We start from the raw sequence: 15,767 nt of genomic DNA, 5'->3' as shown, positions 1-15,767 counted from the left end.
CAGTGTCTCATGAGAAGAAACGAGCTCCTGTTGGACCCACCAAGTGGGAGCCCATCAAATGGCAAACCTGGAACCTACCGGTTGGTTCCTGGTCCCTTTCATAATTGAGTCTTACCACATTCCGAAAAGCAGTGAGTCAGTACTGGTGGGATGACCTGTTTAGGGGGCAGAGAGCATGTGGAGGATGCTCGAGGTGGCTCATTCTCTGCTTGAGGACAAAGAGCTGTGTGGGGCCTGATTGTGTCACCCTCCAGGGAAAGCAGCTCTGCTAGATGCTGCTTAACTTGGGGATAGGCACTTTTCTGCCCTTTGTCTCCCTCAGATTGAATATTTTAAGGATTTCCAGGCTTTGTCCCCCAGCCACAGAAGAGTAGCCCTAAAGCTGCTTTCTTTGCAGAAGTTGTTTAGTAGATGAAAGCTTTCTGAAGGGATTTCCAGCATCAAGTCCCTACATGACCATAACTAGAAACATTTGAAAGTATTGAGGTCCCTGTTGAACATGGAACAGGCCTGAAAGGACATGTCACTTAATTTCCGACTTAAGAAAATGCAATAGACTTTGGGCTAGAGTGCTTGGCTGTTTACAAAATAGGATTCAATAACTTTAACCCTGGTCTTTATTGACCTTGCAAGTACAGGAGTAAAAATAGGGAAATCTTGCTGTAGCACATCAAGAACCTAATGGCTTCTTTGTTGAGCAAAGTCCAGGTCATAGTATGTGCAAGTCACTGGTGCCCAGAGGATGGCTCCAGAGATGGTTCAATGACCAGAGAGAACTTTGGTCCAGCCCAGTGACATATCCTGGACCATCACCTGACCCTGAGCATCCCTCAGCTGTGGGGAGGGAGGGCCATTTCGAGCCTCCAAGGCTGTCGCATTCCACCTATGGAGGCTTTCTGCTGATGCCCCCAACTTCTGTCGGCCATCAGCTGCTCTTGAAGTGGCCGTGGGTGGTGGTGGTGGGGCAGCAGCAGGTGTATGCTCAGTGCAGTGCAGTTTGGTGGTGGTATTAAAGGTGATGTGTAATTGCTTCAAGATCACTTGAAAGGTTTGTTTTTTTAACAAGACAACCTTGACAAGTGGTTCAGCTCTGATGATGTTTGGCGAAGGTGGATTTGGTGGCTGTAGCCTTCAGTGCTTGTCAGCTGTGACAGCTCTGGCCTCAGAGACTATTGAAATCCTGATAAATTGGTCATTTTTGTGCATGACCAGGGCCCTCACCCTTTGGACGTGTGAACTTTCTGGGCCAGCACATTGCTTAGCCATTCAGATTCAGGCTCCGTAGCAGGGAAGGAAATCATTTCATTAGAGAGTAAGGGTCAGTCTCCCACAGGGAGCACTTAATTATTGCAGAGACACAGAGCTGACCATGCAAAGGTAGTGACCTTTCTTTGGTCTTTTTCTATTCTGTAAAATCTGGGGCTGGACATCAGCCTTTGAAATCCCTCTGCCATTGCAAGGGGTATAAAGAACCGAGATTACCCCATTCGTACAAAAGGAACGTGGCTTATTATCCTAAATACTCTCTTGGCCAGAGCTGAGAGGATAGCATTTGGGAGAGGGATGCTTCGTCTAGAATCAGCAGGTATCAAACCCTTCCACGTCCACGGAAGGCAGGATGACCTTGCCCAAGGTCACAAAGCTACTTAGAACTGGGACCAGAAATTGGGTCCCCAGACTCTTGACCAGTTCGTGGAATAATAACAATTATAATAGAATTTGTACAGCATTTTAACATTTGTAAAGTGTTTTGTTCTCTCATTTTATCCTCATTTTGACCCTAAGCAGTAGGTGCTGTAATTATCCCCATTTTACAGATGAGGAAGCCAGATCACAGAGCAGTTAAGAAGGGAAGCTCAGAGTCACACAGCAAGTGACTGAGATAGAATGGGAACTGAGATGTTCCTGATTCAACCCAACTCTACACCCTGTGCCCCCAGGTCCCTCTCACCCACGATGGGAGACTGAAGGGCTCTCAGAAGCCATTAGCTATATGTAGTCCAACTCATACTTGAACAAAGAAGCCCCCATCATCCGGTCTCCCCTCAAAGACCCACAGGAAGAGGAAGCTGCCAGAGACCCTGCTGACCCTAACACATTATGCTGGGGAAGGGGACTTCTAGGAATTCCTTGGTCAAGGTTCTGTTTGTTCTGTCCTGGGGTCATTCAACATTTGTTTATGGTAGAAAGCAAATAGTAGTGTCCCAGGTCAGCGTGGTTCAGTGCTCTATTTCCAGAAACTACCTTAAGGCAAACCCCACCACCTCCAGCTCCCATCCCTTCCAGAAATCAAATCTCAATCCCCAGAGCAAAGTTTGACATTAAAATGGAAACATCCCATGGTGGCCATATAAAAAATAAAACCACTCACTCAATCTTTACTGAGTCTCCTTATGAGGCATTTAAAGTCCGTGTCATTTTTATGTGACTATTTTTATGTGACATTTTTAGAATGTGTATGTGTGTTTGTGTGTGTGTGTGTATGGCAGCCAGGTAGCAGAGGACAGACCACCAGGCCTGGAGTCAGGAAGACAAATCCAGCCTCATCCATTTACTAGCTGTGTGACCCTGGGAAGTCACTTAACTCTGTTGGCCCCAATTTCCTTATCTGTAAACTGAACTGGAGAAGAAAATGGCAAATCACTCCAGTATCTCTGCCAAGAAGACCCCGGATGAGGTCACAAAGAGTAGGACATGACTGAAACAACTGAATAACAACAAATCAATATATATGTACATAAATGTATGCGTGTGACATTACATATACATATGTATCTTACTGAACATTGGGAATGCAACATACTTAAGCCATGCTGGTCCTTGGGCATGTGATGTGTTCAACATGGGTCAGCGTTGTTTCCCTTTTGTTTCAGAGTCTCCATCATGTTTAGTCTTCTCTTAGCAGGAAAGACTGGGCACCAGCCTCTCCTTTGAGAGTAGGGCTTGCCTCATAGATCAGAGCTATGTCTCTGCAAATGGCATCAGCCCCATAGCGGCCAGCTCGCTGAGCAGTGTCCAAGGGGCAGAGGTCTTGTTCACACCACCTAGGAAAAAACCTTTTCAATTGAGGGGACCTCTTACGAGCTGTTTCCGATGAGGGCCAAGGTGGTGCTGCTCTCGTTGTTTCTAACTCCTATTTGAAGTAAATTTCCCTCTGGACGATGGGCCTACCAAATTAGTGATAAGTTAGTCCCAAACTAAATGGCACAGAATGAATGGAACAGAAACCATTCCTGTTCCAAGCCCACTTGGAATAGGTATATGAGGCTTATCTTTCACCTCTTCCCCAGAACTTACTCTGGGAAATTTCCAGATTTCACTCCTGTCTGGGTTTCCCAAATGTAGTAAACAAATACCCTGTATGAGCATTCAAGGTAACGTGTGTGTTAGGTATAGGACAGTCTGTTTCTTTTGAAAGGACAGGGAAAAGGCTTATCTGAGTGAATCTGTGCGGCACTTCCAAGATCAGACCCAGGGAAAGATAGGAGGAAGAAGTCCTATCACCAGATTAAGCTCCACTGAGTTTTGAGCTGGTTTGGGGGGCAAATGTGGTTTGACTTCTATGGCAGGAACTTGACTGAGCTTGGGGGATGAAGATCCTCTTTACCTCTGTGAAGCATAGATGTCAGAAGGGGAAGCCTCTGTCCAGGCTGCATGCTCTACCAAAAGTGCCCCTATACAGAAGACATCTTCAGTGAGACAACAAGCAAGGACAGAGGCAGGAATTACATGCTGCTCCTATTCTGTTCTACAGGATTGTGGCATGTACAGCTGAAAGGGCATCTGGAAATCCTCCAGGTCCACAGATGGGGAAACAGGCCCAGTGAGTCTTGTAAGGTCATAGAATTGGGAGGATTCGTAGGGGTGACTGTTTGATCCTCCCATTTCATGAAAGAGGAAACAAGGCTCAGTGAGGTTTTGACTTGGCCAATGTTAAAAGAGTAGGGGTGGGATTTGAACCCAGGTCTTTGCCTCCAAAGCCATTTTCTTCCAGGGATACCATACTTCCTCTACCTCAGAATCCTGCCCTCCTCAACTGAAATGGGCACATGTGTAAGAAAGGAGGGAACTACCTATATAGATCCGGGCCAGTGCATAGGCCAGGGCCCTGGCTTCCATTTCCATGGAGGTATTGTCCTGCCCTAGGAGCCTCTCCACCTGCCAGGCCAGCCTCCTGAGGGCATCCAGCAGGCGCTGGACAGAAGGGGCCAGCTCTGAGTGATTGGAAGAAGAAACCACCTTCTCCTGGGGGAAAGAGCAAGCAGGGCATAAGTCTTGTTAATGGACTCCATCAGAACCTGCCCTTGGACAGCTAGCTCTTGGACCAAGCAGGGGAGTCCTGCTCTGCATGGCCTCAGAGCGTCTCACCACCATTGCCTCCCTCTTGCAAAAGAGGCCTACGGTCCGTAAGGCTCTCACGGTTGTCAGAGTGGCAGACTCGGACCCTCAACATGAAGCAATGATCTGCATAACCCTAGAAGGGAAGTGATGTCACCCGCATTTTACATATGGTGATAAGAAGACCCCATGAAGGGAGATGATCCCAAGAAATGGCATCATTGAGATTAACCCTAGTTCTCATCCCAAATCCAGAGCTCTCACCATCTCTAGCTGCCCCAGGGGAGCCCCCCAGGTCTGCAGACTTCCACTCACAGGCAGGTCATGCACTTCTTTTGTGAATAGAAGTTGGGACATCTTTACGCGGGGGATAGCAGATCCCCTGCCCCAGAGAATCATGACTCCCAGTAGCACCTCACCTGTACAGATGCTGCGAAGGCCCGCATCACCTGCCCTTGGCTCTTGGCCAGGACACGTAAGGTGTCCAAGGCAAGGATGTTGGTGGTTCCCTCCCAAATGGTCAGCACCTGCAGAGAGGAGAACAACCCTTCCCCCTATTGCTCCAATCTTAGGCTCTTCAGCAGTGAAGGAGGTTTCCTGTCTAAGTTGTATTACCTTCCCTTCCCCCTCCATTAGACCCCTCTGCTGCCTACGGTCCCACTGGTGCCGACATCCCACTTGTGACTCTGAGTGCAACCCAAGGGCTGGAGTTTAGGGAGTCAGGGACACAGAAGAGCCACTGGCTATTTGAACAAACCCAGAGAACTTTGGCACAGGGCTGCCGGCTGCTGTCCTCAGAAATTACTGCCTGGTGTCCTTGGTCTTGGGACTCTTACCTGTGTGTCCCGAAGAATGCCTGCCAAGTTTGTGTCCTCCATGTAGCCCTGCCCACCAAAGCATTCCAGACCCTCTGAGACGACAGCCATTGCCTATGAAGAGAGGGTCTGGCTGGAAAAAGGCTGAATTTCTCCATCCTACCCTGTGCTCTGGACGCTATGTTTCTGGGGGCCAATGAGATGCATCTGGGTGCTTCTTGGTGTCTAGGGTCATTGTTTTGATTACTGCAGGGAAGGGGGTAGGGATGGGGGCTGGGTCCAGGAATTCTGGGATTATCCGAACTGAAAGGGATCCCAGAGGTCATCAGGGGTGCTCCAAAGGTTGCTGATAGCTTTCCTGCAAACAGTGCTATGAAGTAGGTCACAGGATCCTAGATTAAGAGCTGATAGAGACCTTTGAGGGCACAAGGTTCAAGCCCCTCATTTTTCTGTTGATGAAATGGGCCCAGAGAAGTTTAGTGACTTGCCTAAGGTTACATGGCTAGCAAAATGTTCAAAGTGGAATTTAACTTGAAATTAAGGCGCATCTTCACAACACTAGGTCCAGCACTCTCCATTACACCACATCGCAGTTAGCCCTTTCACATCACCATTTTCCCCATCGCAGTTTTGCTATTTTGTGGGTCAGCATAAGAAATTAAATGGGAATTTTTGCAGAGTGTTGCAGAAACCGCAGATGACATATGAAGTCCAGCAGATGACACAGAAAATGTTTAGAAACTTAGAAATGCATAAAATGTATGTATAGTATTGTATACTATAAACATTTTGTAATAAGGTACTGTAAACATCCCATAAAAGAAAAAAAATTCAGACTTCTCTGGTACAAAGAGAAGCCCAAAAAACTTTACACAGATTTTCCAGATTGTGGGAATACTACACCCTGAATGCCCAAGATGTGGAAGCGATAACTGTATTCCCATTTTACAGATACAGCTAAGACTCAGAGAGTAATGACTTGCCCAAGGTCACACGATCACAGATTGAAAGTTGGAAGCATCTGTAGAGGTCCCCTCAGAGACCCAGAGGGAAGCAAGTTAGCATAAGTAATAGGCAGCGGTCAGAATCTGAACCCAGGTCCAAATCTAACTTCCTTATTCGACGGAGGAGTAAGCAGGCTCAGAATGGGAAGACAACGTAGCCGGGGGCTGTACAATGAGTTACCAGCCGGGATCAGTATGAAACCTGGGGATCCTAAGTCCTAGTAGTCCCTGTACTCCAAGGATGGTGGAGAGAAAGGAGCTCCCCTGTGGTGGCTCAATCCTAAGATTCTCCAGATCTTGAAAGTGCCCAGCATCCTGAAGAAGTCGGGTCATCTGTTCACAACAGACTTTGGCAAACTTAGAACTAACTACATATAACTGAAAAGAGGCCTCGGTCCTAAATTCTAGAGTCTTGAGAGTCCAGGGGCTTGAGATTCTAGTGCTGAGTCAACAATCATATAATTAGCGTCCACTCTGTGCCAGACCTTGTCTACTCTAAGGGCCTTGATACAAAGACTTGGAATGTCATCTCCACTTTAGCTGGTTCGCGCTGGCACAAGTTGCTGCTTTCAGAAGGAAAACAGAAAACATCTGCCTGGGATGAGAAAGTTTGGGGAAAGACAGCAAACCTTGGAAGGTGTGTTCGCCTCACCACAGCCCTTAGTGGGCAGAGGATTCGGGAGAGACAGAATGGAATAGGTGGTGTCTGAAAACAGGATTTGGATTGAGGAATTGCAGCTTAAAATAAAACAGGCTGACAAGAATAAAATGTGGCTAACATAAGTAATAAGACGTCACATCTGTGTCAGGGTATTATGTAATATATGAATAATGTAATATGTGTGCATGCATATTACAAATGTGTGTGTGTTTATATATACACAAATGTATTGTCTACTATATATATACACATGTATATTACATATACATGTGTGTGTGGGTATGTGCAAGGATGGAATCCAAAGAGCTTTAAACACAAAAGAAGGAAGAGGAAGAAAACTGCCTGTATATATCCAAGCTAGTTATCCTGTCAGTCAATAAGCATTTATCAAGTGCCTGATATGTGACAGGCAAGGAGGCAGTTGGTCGGCTCAGTGGATTGAATCCTGGAGTGAAGAAGACATGAGTTCGAATGTGGCCTTGGACTCTTCCTAGCTGGGTGACCCCAAGCATCAGTCCAAGGCCATGACCTAGTGCCAGAGTTATGGTGACAGCAACAAGGAAACTCAGAATGAGCCTAGGCTGGTGACAAAGATGAGGATTGTTTTATTTGTTTGAAGCTATTTTGGGAAAAGAAATGGTCAAAGAAGGGAAGGAACTATTGCTCCAGGGTGGATGGGACAATAAATACGGAGAGAAGGCAAACTGCATAACCCTCCCTTTGCTTCTGTCGGTTGGGCCATTTTCAAACGGGAAAAAGAGAACAGAAATGGCAAACAGGGAGGTGTACTCCCCGAGGCGAGGAAGGAGACAGAAATGGAACCTCGGTGGCCACGCGTTGCTGGGGTGGACTGGGGGGGGGAGGGGGCGGCAGCGACTGTCTTCATTTGTCTGGGATGTAGCTGAGGCCATTGCCTGTCAGGTGTAGCTTGGACTAGATGCCCTCTCAAAGTGAGATTCTGAGGGCAGGTCACCACCTTTCTGTGTTCAAATCCTCTTTTATGGGGCCTGCTGGCCTCACAAAGAGCAAATCGCCATCCTCAAGCTGTGAGGCAGCCAGTGAGGTGCCTTGGATAAAGCTCTGGGCCTGGAGTCCAGATCCAAATTCAAAGTTGACCTCAGACGCTTACTAGCTGAGGGACCATGGGCAAGTTACTTAACCTCTGTCTGCCTCAGTTTCCTCAACTGTAAAAAGGGTTTAATAATAGCACCTACCTCCCAGGGTCATTGTAAAGATCAGATGAGATAATATTTATAATAGGTGCTTAACAAATTCGTGTTCCCTTTGCTCCTCTCCTCCTCTTTATGTAGCATGTTAGAGTTTATAATGCACACCCCCAGTGTACAGATTAGGAGACTGAGGCTAAGTGACTTTATCCATAGTTACATAGCTACGTGATAAAACCAAAAACTGAACCCAGGTCTTGGAGCTTCAAGGACGTGCCCTATCCCATCATGTCACACTGCTTCTGGACTGAGAGAAGGGTTGGGGCAACAGGAGATGAGGCCATGCCCTAAGGGTGAATCCAGGATTCTCACCTGCTTTCCAGTATAAAGTTTGGTCACAGACGCCAGCAGACGGAGGAGCTGAGAGTCTTGTGGGCTGCTCAAGTTGGTCTCCTCCAGGCCGAGCAACCTGCCCAGCTCCATAACCAAGAGGAACCCACCTCGAGTCTGCACCTGCCAGGCCAGACACGAGGGAGTGGGCTGCCAACCTGGGCCCTGGCTGGACCAACTGATGGCTGTCTCCCTGCGTGATCAGCATGGGACTAGCCCCGTCCCAGAGGGTCAGCAGGGAAAGATCCATCCAACAATGCTGATTTCTGGCTTGCTCTCCTCCCCCTTCTTCCATTCCACTTTGGCTTTCCACCCTCCTCCGTCAGAGAACACATCAAGTATCTTTTTTCAGCGCTGGAAAGGGCCTTAAAAGCATTGGATCTCATCTCAAATGAAGAAACTGAGCCTCAACAGACTGATTTTTCCCAGAACTGTATGGCTAGCAGGACTGGGGTTGCCCTCCATTGCTACGTCAGTGAGACTTGACATTCTATGGCTTGGATGGGGGTGTGAAGACTCTCCATCCTTGCCTCTTTGGGAGTGGGAGTGCCCTCTCAGCTGGGCGGGGGCTGGGAGCTGCCTGGAAGGTGTTCTGCTCCTAACCCTAACCCTAAAAGGCAGAGACCTGTGGGGTTGGGGCCACTCTCACCTCCATCCAGGCCAGTGTCTGAGTGTGTAGTGGGTGGTCTTTGATGAACTTTCCAAATGCAAACCTATGAGTGGCATACTCTCGGGCCATGGTGACCACCCTGGGGAGGAAGATATAGTCAGGTTCCTTCTCTTCACCCCCAATATGAAGGGCAATATTTCCCATCATCCACTCTGAGCAACAAGGAATAACTTAAAACATGGGTAATGTTGTCCTATTGTGGTCTCCTCCACAGTAGGACAAGTTCCTGGTGGTCAGACAGAAGGAGGGGGAGAGGCTTCTTGAGTAGGGTCAGTTTCTCAAGATGGGCCCAGGCCATCAATGGGTGGAAGAGAGGTGGAATGTATGGAACTCATGAATAGGCTTTGTGAGTCCCATCCAGGAAAAGGACAATGGGATGGTTGGCCTTAGAGCTCTCTCCTTTCCTGATGCCCCTTTCCTGATGCCCAGCTCCAGAAGGAAACTTTATCGGACCATGGCCTATAGCAAAAAGAATGTTGGATGTGAATGTAGGCACTTCCACTTCCTAAGTTTCTAGCTGTGCGACCCCTGGCAAATCCTTCGACCTCTCTGAGTTTCCTCATCTGTAAAATGGGGACAATGACATTTGCTTTGTATTATCTCATGGCTATTGTAAGGAAAGTGCCTGTGTGACGTTGGGCTACTCCATATCTCTGTGCCTTGGTTTCCTCCTCACTTTAATGGCAGTAATGCGATCAGCTGTCAGAGGTGCGTAGAATTGGGCTTCGAGTCAGGTGAACCTGAGTTCAAATCCAGCCTCAGATACTAGCTGAGTGACCCTGCACAAGTCACTTAACCTTCATTTGCCCTAATGGCAAACCACCCCAGTATCTTTGCCAAGAAACCCCCATAGGAGTCACAAAAAGCTGTCCAGGATTGGACGAAAATAACAATGATGCTACCAGCCCATAACCACGGAGGAGGATCAACATGTGTGTTATCAGACATAGTGAGACTCAGCAGCCTCAGGCCTTGGGGTCCCCAAAGTGACTTGAAAATCCTCCCTGTGCCCAAGAGCCTCTTGTGCTGCCAGACTGGTCATCCCCTATCTGCATGACACCTTTCTTCCTTGACCCAGTCCTCCCCTGCCCCTTTGGCCACTCAGTGGCCTCAGGGAGAGAGTCAGGATTGCCCAAAGGTCTTGAGTTCAGGTTTGGGTGGCACAGTTCTAGGAAAGACAAGGGAGGAGGGAACCAGCATGGGCAAGGACCTGGAGGCCTTTCCTATGAGATGCAATTGAAGGACTAGGCCATGTGCAGCAGAAGCAGAGACCCAGGGGGCCCAGAAGAACTGTCTCCAAGTGTCTGTGCTGTAAAATTTCAGGATGCTTGAGGTCACACGGTAGGAATTAGGGATCTGTCTGACTTAGGAGGGCAATGAACTCTGGTCTGAGGATCTTAAACTGGGGGGGAGACAAATTTTGGCTTCACGGTCCTGTAGTTTGTCAGCCTGTCCTGACAAACGGTGAGCCCCCTTTCAGTGGGGGTCTGTCTGCAAGCAGGGGCCAGATGACCACTTGGGGGGATGGTGTCCTTACGTGCTGTTACTGTATAGACTGCTCTCCTGGTTCTGCTTACTTCGAACTGCATCAGTTCATCTGAGTCTTCCCAAGTTTTTCTTCATCATTTCTTATAGCACAATAGTATTTCATCACATTTCATATCCCACAACTAATTCAGCCTTTCCCCAAAGAATGGGAATCCTCCTATCTCCCACCACAAAATGAGTTTCTTTAAATACTTTTGTCCACCTGTGTCCCTTATCTCCTTCTCTGATTCCTTTGAGGTCTAAGGGCTGGGGGGGGGGGGGGGGGCGGCGGGGGAGTCGAAGGGATGCCGGTTCAGGTCTGGGTTGTACTGAAGCCACTGAGGTCCCTGTCTGAGACTCGGAGATCTTTGGAAAAACCTTTAGTTCCCCCTCCCTGCCCTGTCACTAAGTCTCCTCTATTGCCCTCCCTCCCCCACCCCCAGTCACCTCCTCATGAAGCCCACGGCACTTATGGCATTGTATATCCTGGTGATGGTCAGCATGTAGGCCATGGTGGCCACTCCCCGGCCCTCCTGGGAGACCTGGGGGCAAGGCAGCTGCCATAAGCAAAGGGCTCTTAGGCTCCCCACTTACTACTGAGAGCAAGGGGCCAGGGAGTGGGCACAGCTACAACCCTGAACCCAGGGGGGCCACAAGGACAGAAGGAACCTGGCCCAAGTGAGATGATCATGTGGAAAACATCTTACAGACCTTGAAGCGCTGTACAATAAATGCTGACTCTAACAGTAATTCTTACTATGATCACCCTACATATAGCTGTATATTACTAGCTATAGTAATTACTGTTACCATTATGCAAATGCTTCCAATAATAGTAATTCTCTTGATTAAACACCACATAAATGCTGCCTATAGTAATGATGATTAAAGTGCCATATAAATACTAGCTGTAATAATTCTCCCTATTATTATAGCAATAAATAAATGCTACCCATCATCCTCATCCTCATCGCTCACATTTACATAGAGCCTCCTCTGGGCTGAACGCTTTGCAACGATTTTTTCATTATTCATTTCATTCTCATAACCATCAGAGGAGTGAGGTGCTGTTATTATCCCCATTTTACAGCTGAGGAAACTGAGGCCGACTGAAATGAAATGACTTGCCTCGGGTCACACAGCCAGTAAGGGTCTGAGCCCAGATCTGACCTCAGGTCTTCCTTACTCCGGGACCATTGTTCTTTTCCTTATTTAGGGTCAGTAAGACCTGAGTTCAAGCTCCAGCTGGGCCACTGATTACTCTATGACCTGTCACTTCACTGCTGTCTGCCTCGGTTTCCTCCAACATGAGGGGGAGGGTTTTGTCCTGTTCAGCGACTTCCAACGTCCCTTCCAGTTATCTGGACTTCTACAGGTGGCCTGGAATTGGGGCGCAAGAAAGCTGGGATCCCAACCCCAGGATCCAACCACCCGCCGAGTGCCTCTCCCGCCTTCTCACCAGATGTGCCCGGGCCCCGTCCAGCAGCAGTTCAGCAGTGGGCACCTGGCGAGTGCCCAACTTCACCTTCAGACGCTGCACCTCGAGACCGTTCAGCTGGCCCTGCTCGTCTCGGGGCTTCAGGAAGAAGAGGGACAGCCCCCGGGTCCCCTGTGGGTTGGAAGGGACCCCGGGGGCGCTGTAGAAATCCCTGCTAAACATACCTGACCGGCACTCGCCTGGCTTTTGCTTGCAGACCTCCAGTGACGGGCAGCTCACCTGCTCTCAGGCAGCCCACCCCACTCGGGGACGGCTCTTATTATCTGGAAGGGTCTGTCCGATCTCGAGCCTCAACTGGCCTCTTGGCACCTTCCTCACCTCCCCCTAGTTCTGCCTTTCAGCCATCGCACGGTGGCCACCCTGAACCAGCACGTCTCCGCACCCTGAGCCTGGTCCGAACAAACAGTGCCCGGCTTCCTCGCAGACATAGACATATTGTGAAGGTATAACTATTCCAGGTGGGTTGGACCTCGGGGGAGGAGTTAAAGACCAGGGAGCCCAACTTTTTTTTTTAAATACAGATGAGCACACTGTCCCAAAGAGTTTGGGGTGGTTTGTCCGACGCCAGTGTTTGAGAGGGGAATCTGAAGCCTGGGCTCAGGGCAGAGGAGAGAGGGGTCTGCACATCCACCTGGAGCTTCCCCCGAGGGCAGGGAATCCCAAGGGAACCCGGCTCCGCTGACCTTGGTGACGGATCCTCGAGCATCCATGATCCGGGCAAGGGCCAAGGTCACGTCCGCGTCTATGGATGATGTGAACCACTTAAATCCGAAGAGTTTGTACGTGCCATCCTCCTGCTGGAGGGCCACCGTCTCGGTGCCGTGGGCTGAGGAGAGACACAGACTGCGGCTGGCCCCAGCTGCGCCCCCAGAGCCCCTGAGGTCCCCCACTTCCGAGCCCACTCACCCACGTCTGAGCCCCCCTTGCGTTCGGTCATCCATTGGCCGGAGGTCCAGAAGCGCTTTGGGTCTCGGGAAGTCAGATGGTCTAAGGCTTCCCCTGGTGACCCCGGGGGGTTGATCACCTGCAGGGCATCAGGTCCAAGGAGAAGAGGGCAAAGGAAGGAAGAAAAGGAGGGAAGGAGTAGAGCCTGGGGCAGGAGGCACCCAAGACACTTGGCCTTTCTTTGCATCCCAGCACTTAGAACAGTGCCCGGCATGGAGTAGGTGCTTAATAAATGCTTGTTGCTGGGGAGTGAGGACGATCTGGATCCATGACCATTCCCGGTCCTGCCTGTGCTTTTGCAGATCATCCCCGCCACGTCTTCCACTTCCTGTTGGGATTCTTACCTCCATTCAAGCATGGGCTACAGAGCCCCCTCCTATGAGTCACTGCCTGATTCCCCTCCCCCAAAGTATGTATTGACCTACATATATGTTATTTGGTTGTTTCCCCTTAGAAGAACGTGAGCTCCCGGGGGAGAGGGATTTCATTTTTGTCCTTATGTCTCCAATGCCTACCACGGAGCAGGTGCCTTAACAATGCTCATCGAGATTCTAACCAGCCCCGGGGTAAGCTGTGGAAGTCACCAAGGAAGTAAAGGGAGCTAGAAGCCTTAACCTGAGATCAGGGGTGAGGGATGGAGGGGAAGGGACACCAGCTCTGAGTTCCTTTGGTTCTCACCTCCAGGACCTTAGCAGCACCATCAGTCATGGCCAAGGGGCAAGTGAACATCCCAGAAGAAGGAGAGAACAGGAACAGCTTGGCTACCTGGTACATGCGACTGAGGAACACCGAGAAAAGCCAGAGTCAGCACAAGCCAGGATCAGGGAGGCTGTGGGGCGCCCTGCTCTACCTGCCCTGAGCCTCCATTTCAAAGGGTCCTCTTGTCTCCTTGCTTGGCCACCTGACTCAGAAACGGAACCTGGACTCCCCTTTTCCTTTCTTTGGTGAGGCAGAATGAGACTTCTACTCTACAAAGGCTTTGTAACTGAGCCTGCTCGACCTGAATGAATAAACAGGTGGATGGATGGATAAATAGATGAATGGTGGATAAATGGATAAGTGGATGGGTAGATAAATGGATGAATGAATGAATAAAAAAGCATTTATTAAGTTCTTACTATGTGCCAGTTACTGTGCATGAAACCAAACCTGTGATTTCTCAGGACCATGCCAACTGGAGGTTTCTTGGATCTACTGACCACAGCAGGAATCACTGTACTTTAAGGATTTTCCCACTTCCATCCAAAGGGAGATGAGGGAAGTGAAATGTAGCTTGTCCTGTAAGGATCCCAAGGCACTAGCGGCTGCTCTCTCCTCCTCATGCCTTGTAGACTCCTTAGCTGTCTTGGAAGCATGGCTGTGGTGCCACCTCCTGAGTGAGAACTTTCTTTTCTCAACTGTGGTGTATTAAAAGTTGGAGAGATGGTTTCTGGGTAATGACTCATTTTTATTAATTCTGCTAGTGTATAAATAATAGGATGATCCTTTGGCCATCTTTCTTAGACCCTCATGGAGCCCACTCCTTTGGAAGAGTGGATGTTCCTGGGGCTGGAAATTACCCCTGATTGGTTAACAATGTGAAAATAAATATTATCAGGAGAGGTGGACCTATTCTAAACGAAGGCCAGAGGGTACATAATGCTGATCACTCAATTCTGGTTAAACAAATGATCTGTATTGGTATCACCTATCTGCCAAAAGGGAGAATCCTCATGTTCCCAGACCTGTCAGGGTAAAATTCATCAGTTCACCTCATTTTACTTTTTGACTAGATCCAAGTTCTCCCTTTCCGTATCAGCCCTTCTTTTTAAAAGCTGCCCAAGGAACCTACTGGGGCTGATTTCTAAATGAGGAAGCAGAAAAAGGGAAAAACCTTAGTCCTAATTCAATAATTAGTCATTAAAAACAAGAGAGAAAGAGTCATTTCTCTCATGATGCGGGGCCTCCTTGAAAATGATTTTCTCCATAACCAGAGTTTACTTCTTTGGCTTGTGTCTTTCCCTCTCCTCTCTCCCATCCTCCCGTTACAGCATCAGCTTCTTGAGGACAAAGAATGTTTCCATTCTTGTCTCTGGGCCCCTGGCCCCCAGCATGGTACTTGGCGCTTAGCAGGTCCTTAATAGAAGGGAATGCAATAGAACGCCAATAGAGCCTTGCCTCAGTGGTTTATGTATCACCGTCTTTTTCAGGCTGTCTCTCCCATGAGCCTGAGAGATCTTTGGGCCAGGCACTGTTATTTTCGGGGAGGGCTGGTTTTTTGTATGCACATTGATCAGCCCAGAGCCTGGCACATAGTAGGTACTTAATAAATGCTTATTGACTGAATAAATTGGGAAGAGATCTTAGGGACCATCTGTACAGTCACCTTATTTTGCAGAGAGGGAAACTGAGACCTAGGGAAGGGAAGGGACTTGCTTGAGGTCACCCAGAAAACAGGCAGGAATTAGAACCAGGTCTCCTCCTCCTACACAAGTCAGGCTTTTCTTTCAGGAAGTACACAGCACCACACCAAGGCTGAAGTTTTATGTCCCTGCCTGTCTAATAAGTTAGGAGGAAACTCTTGGGAACAGAATACAGATAGGCCCAATTATGGGCCATTAGCCCCAGCTAATTATTTCTTTATGGCTCAGCACGTAGGGATGACTGACAGCCACGTTTATGGTACAAAGCATGGTGGCTTCAGCAGCAGCTGGAGCCCCTCTAGAGGCAGGAAGGAAAAGGGGGAGGAGATGCTTGTTTCTTGGCTACAAAAT

At 48.8% G+C, this 15,767-nt stretch overlaps 1 protein-coding gene across 6 annotated transcripts in view; it reads right to left on the bottom strand.

The window, feature by feature from the left end:
• Positions 1-599: 599 nt before the first annotated feature.
• Positions 600-15,767, bottom strand: part of LOC140499052 (acyl-CoA dehydrogenase family member 11-like) — a 29,027-nt gene continuing 13,859 nt past the window's right edge. For 2 of the 6 annotated variants that reach the window (XM_072599998.1, XM_072600000.1), the window contains 12 exons: positions 13,693-13,792; positions 12,976-13,093; positions 12,753-12,895; positions 12,031-12,180; positions 11,019-11,113; positions 9,024-9,123; positions 8,357-8,497; positions 5,175-5,267; positions 4,758-4,865; positions 4,074-4,245; positions 3,608-3,674; positions 2,713-3,056 (listed from right to left, as the gene is read on the bottom strand). In XM_072599998.1, the coding sequence (XP_072456099.1) occupies positions 2,888-3,056; positions 3,608-3,674; positions 4,074-4,245; positions 4,758-4,865; positions 5,175-5,267; positions 8,357-8,497; positions 9,024-9,123; positions 11,019-11,113; positions 12,031-12,180; positions 12,753-12,895; positions 12,976-13,093; positions 13,693-13,792 (1,456 nt within the window). In that variant the 3' untranslated portion in view covers positions 2,713-2,887. The other 4 variants (XR_011965252.1, XM_072599999.1, XM_072600001.1 and 1 more) reach the window with 4 other exon arrangements.

The sequence above is a fragment of the Notamacropus eugenii genome, chromosome 4, assembly GCF_028372415.1.
Source record: "Notamacropus eugenii isolate mMacEug1 chromosome 4, mMacEug1.pri_v2, whole genome shotgun sequence".
In the NCBI taxonomy this organism is placed as follows: domain Eukaryota; kingdom Metazoa; phylum Chordata; class Mammalia; order Diprotodontia; family Macropodidae; genus Notamacropus; species Notamacropus eugenii.
Note: the sequence above shows the minus strand (reverse complement) of the source record. Positions and strands in the feature narration are given on the sequence as shown.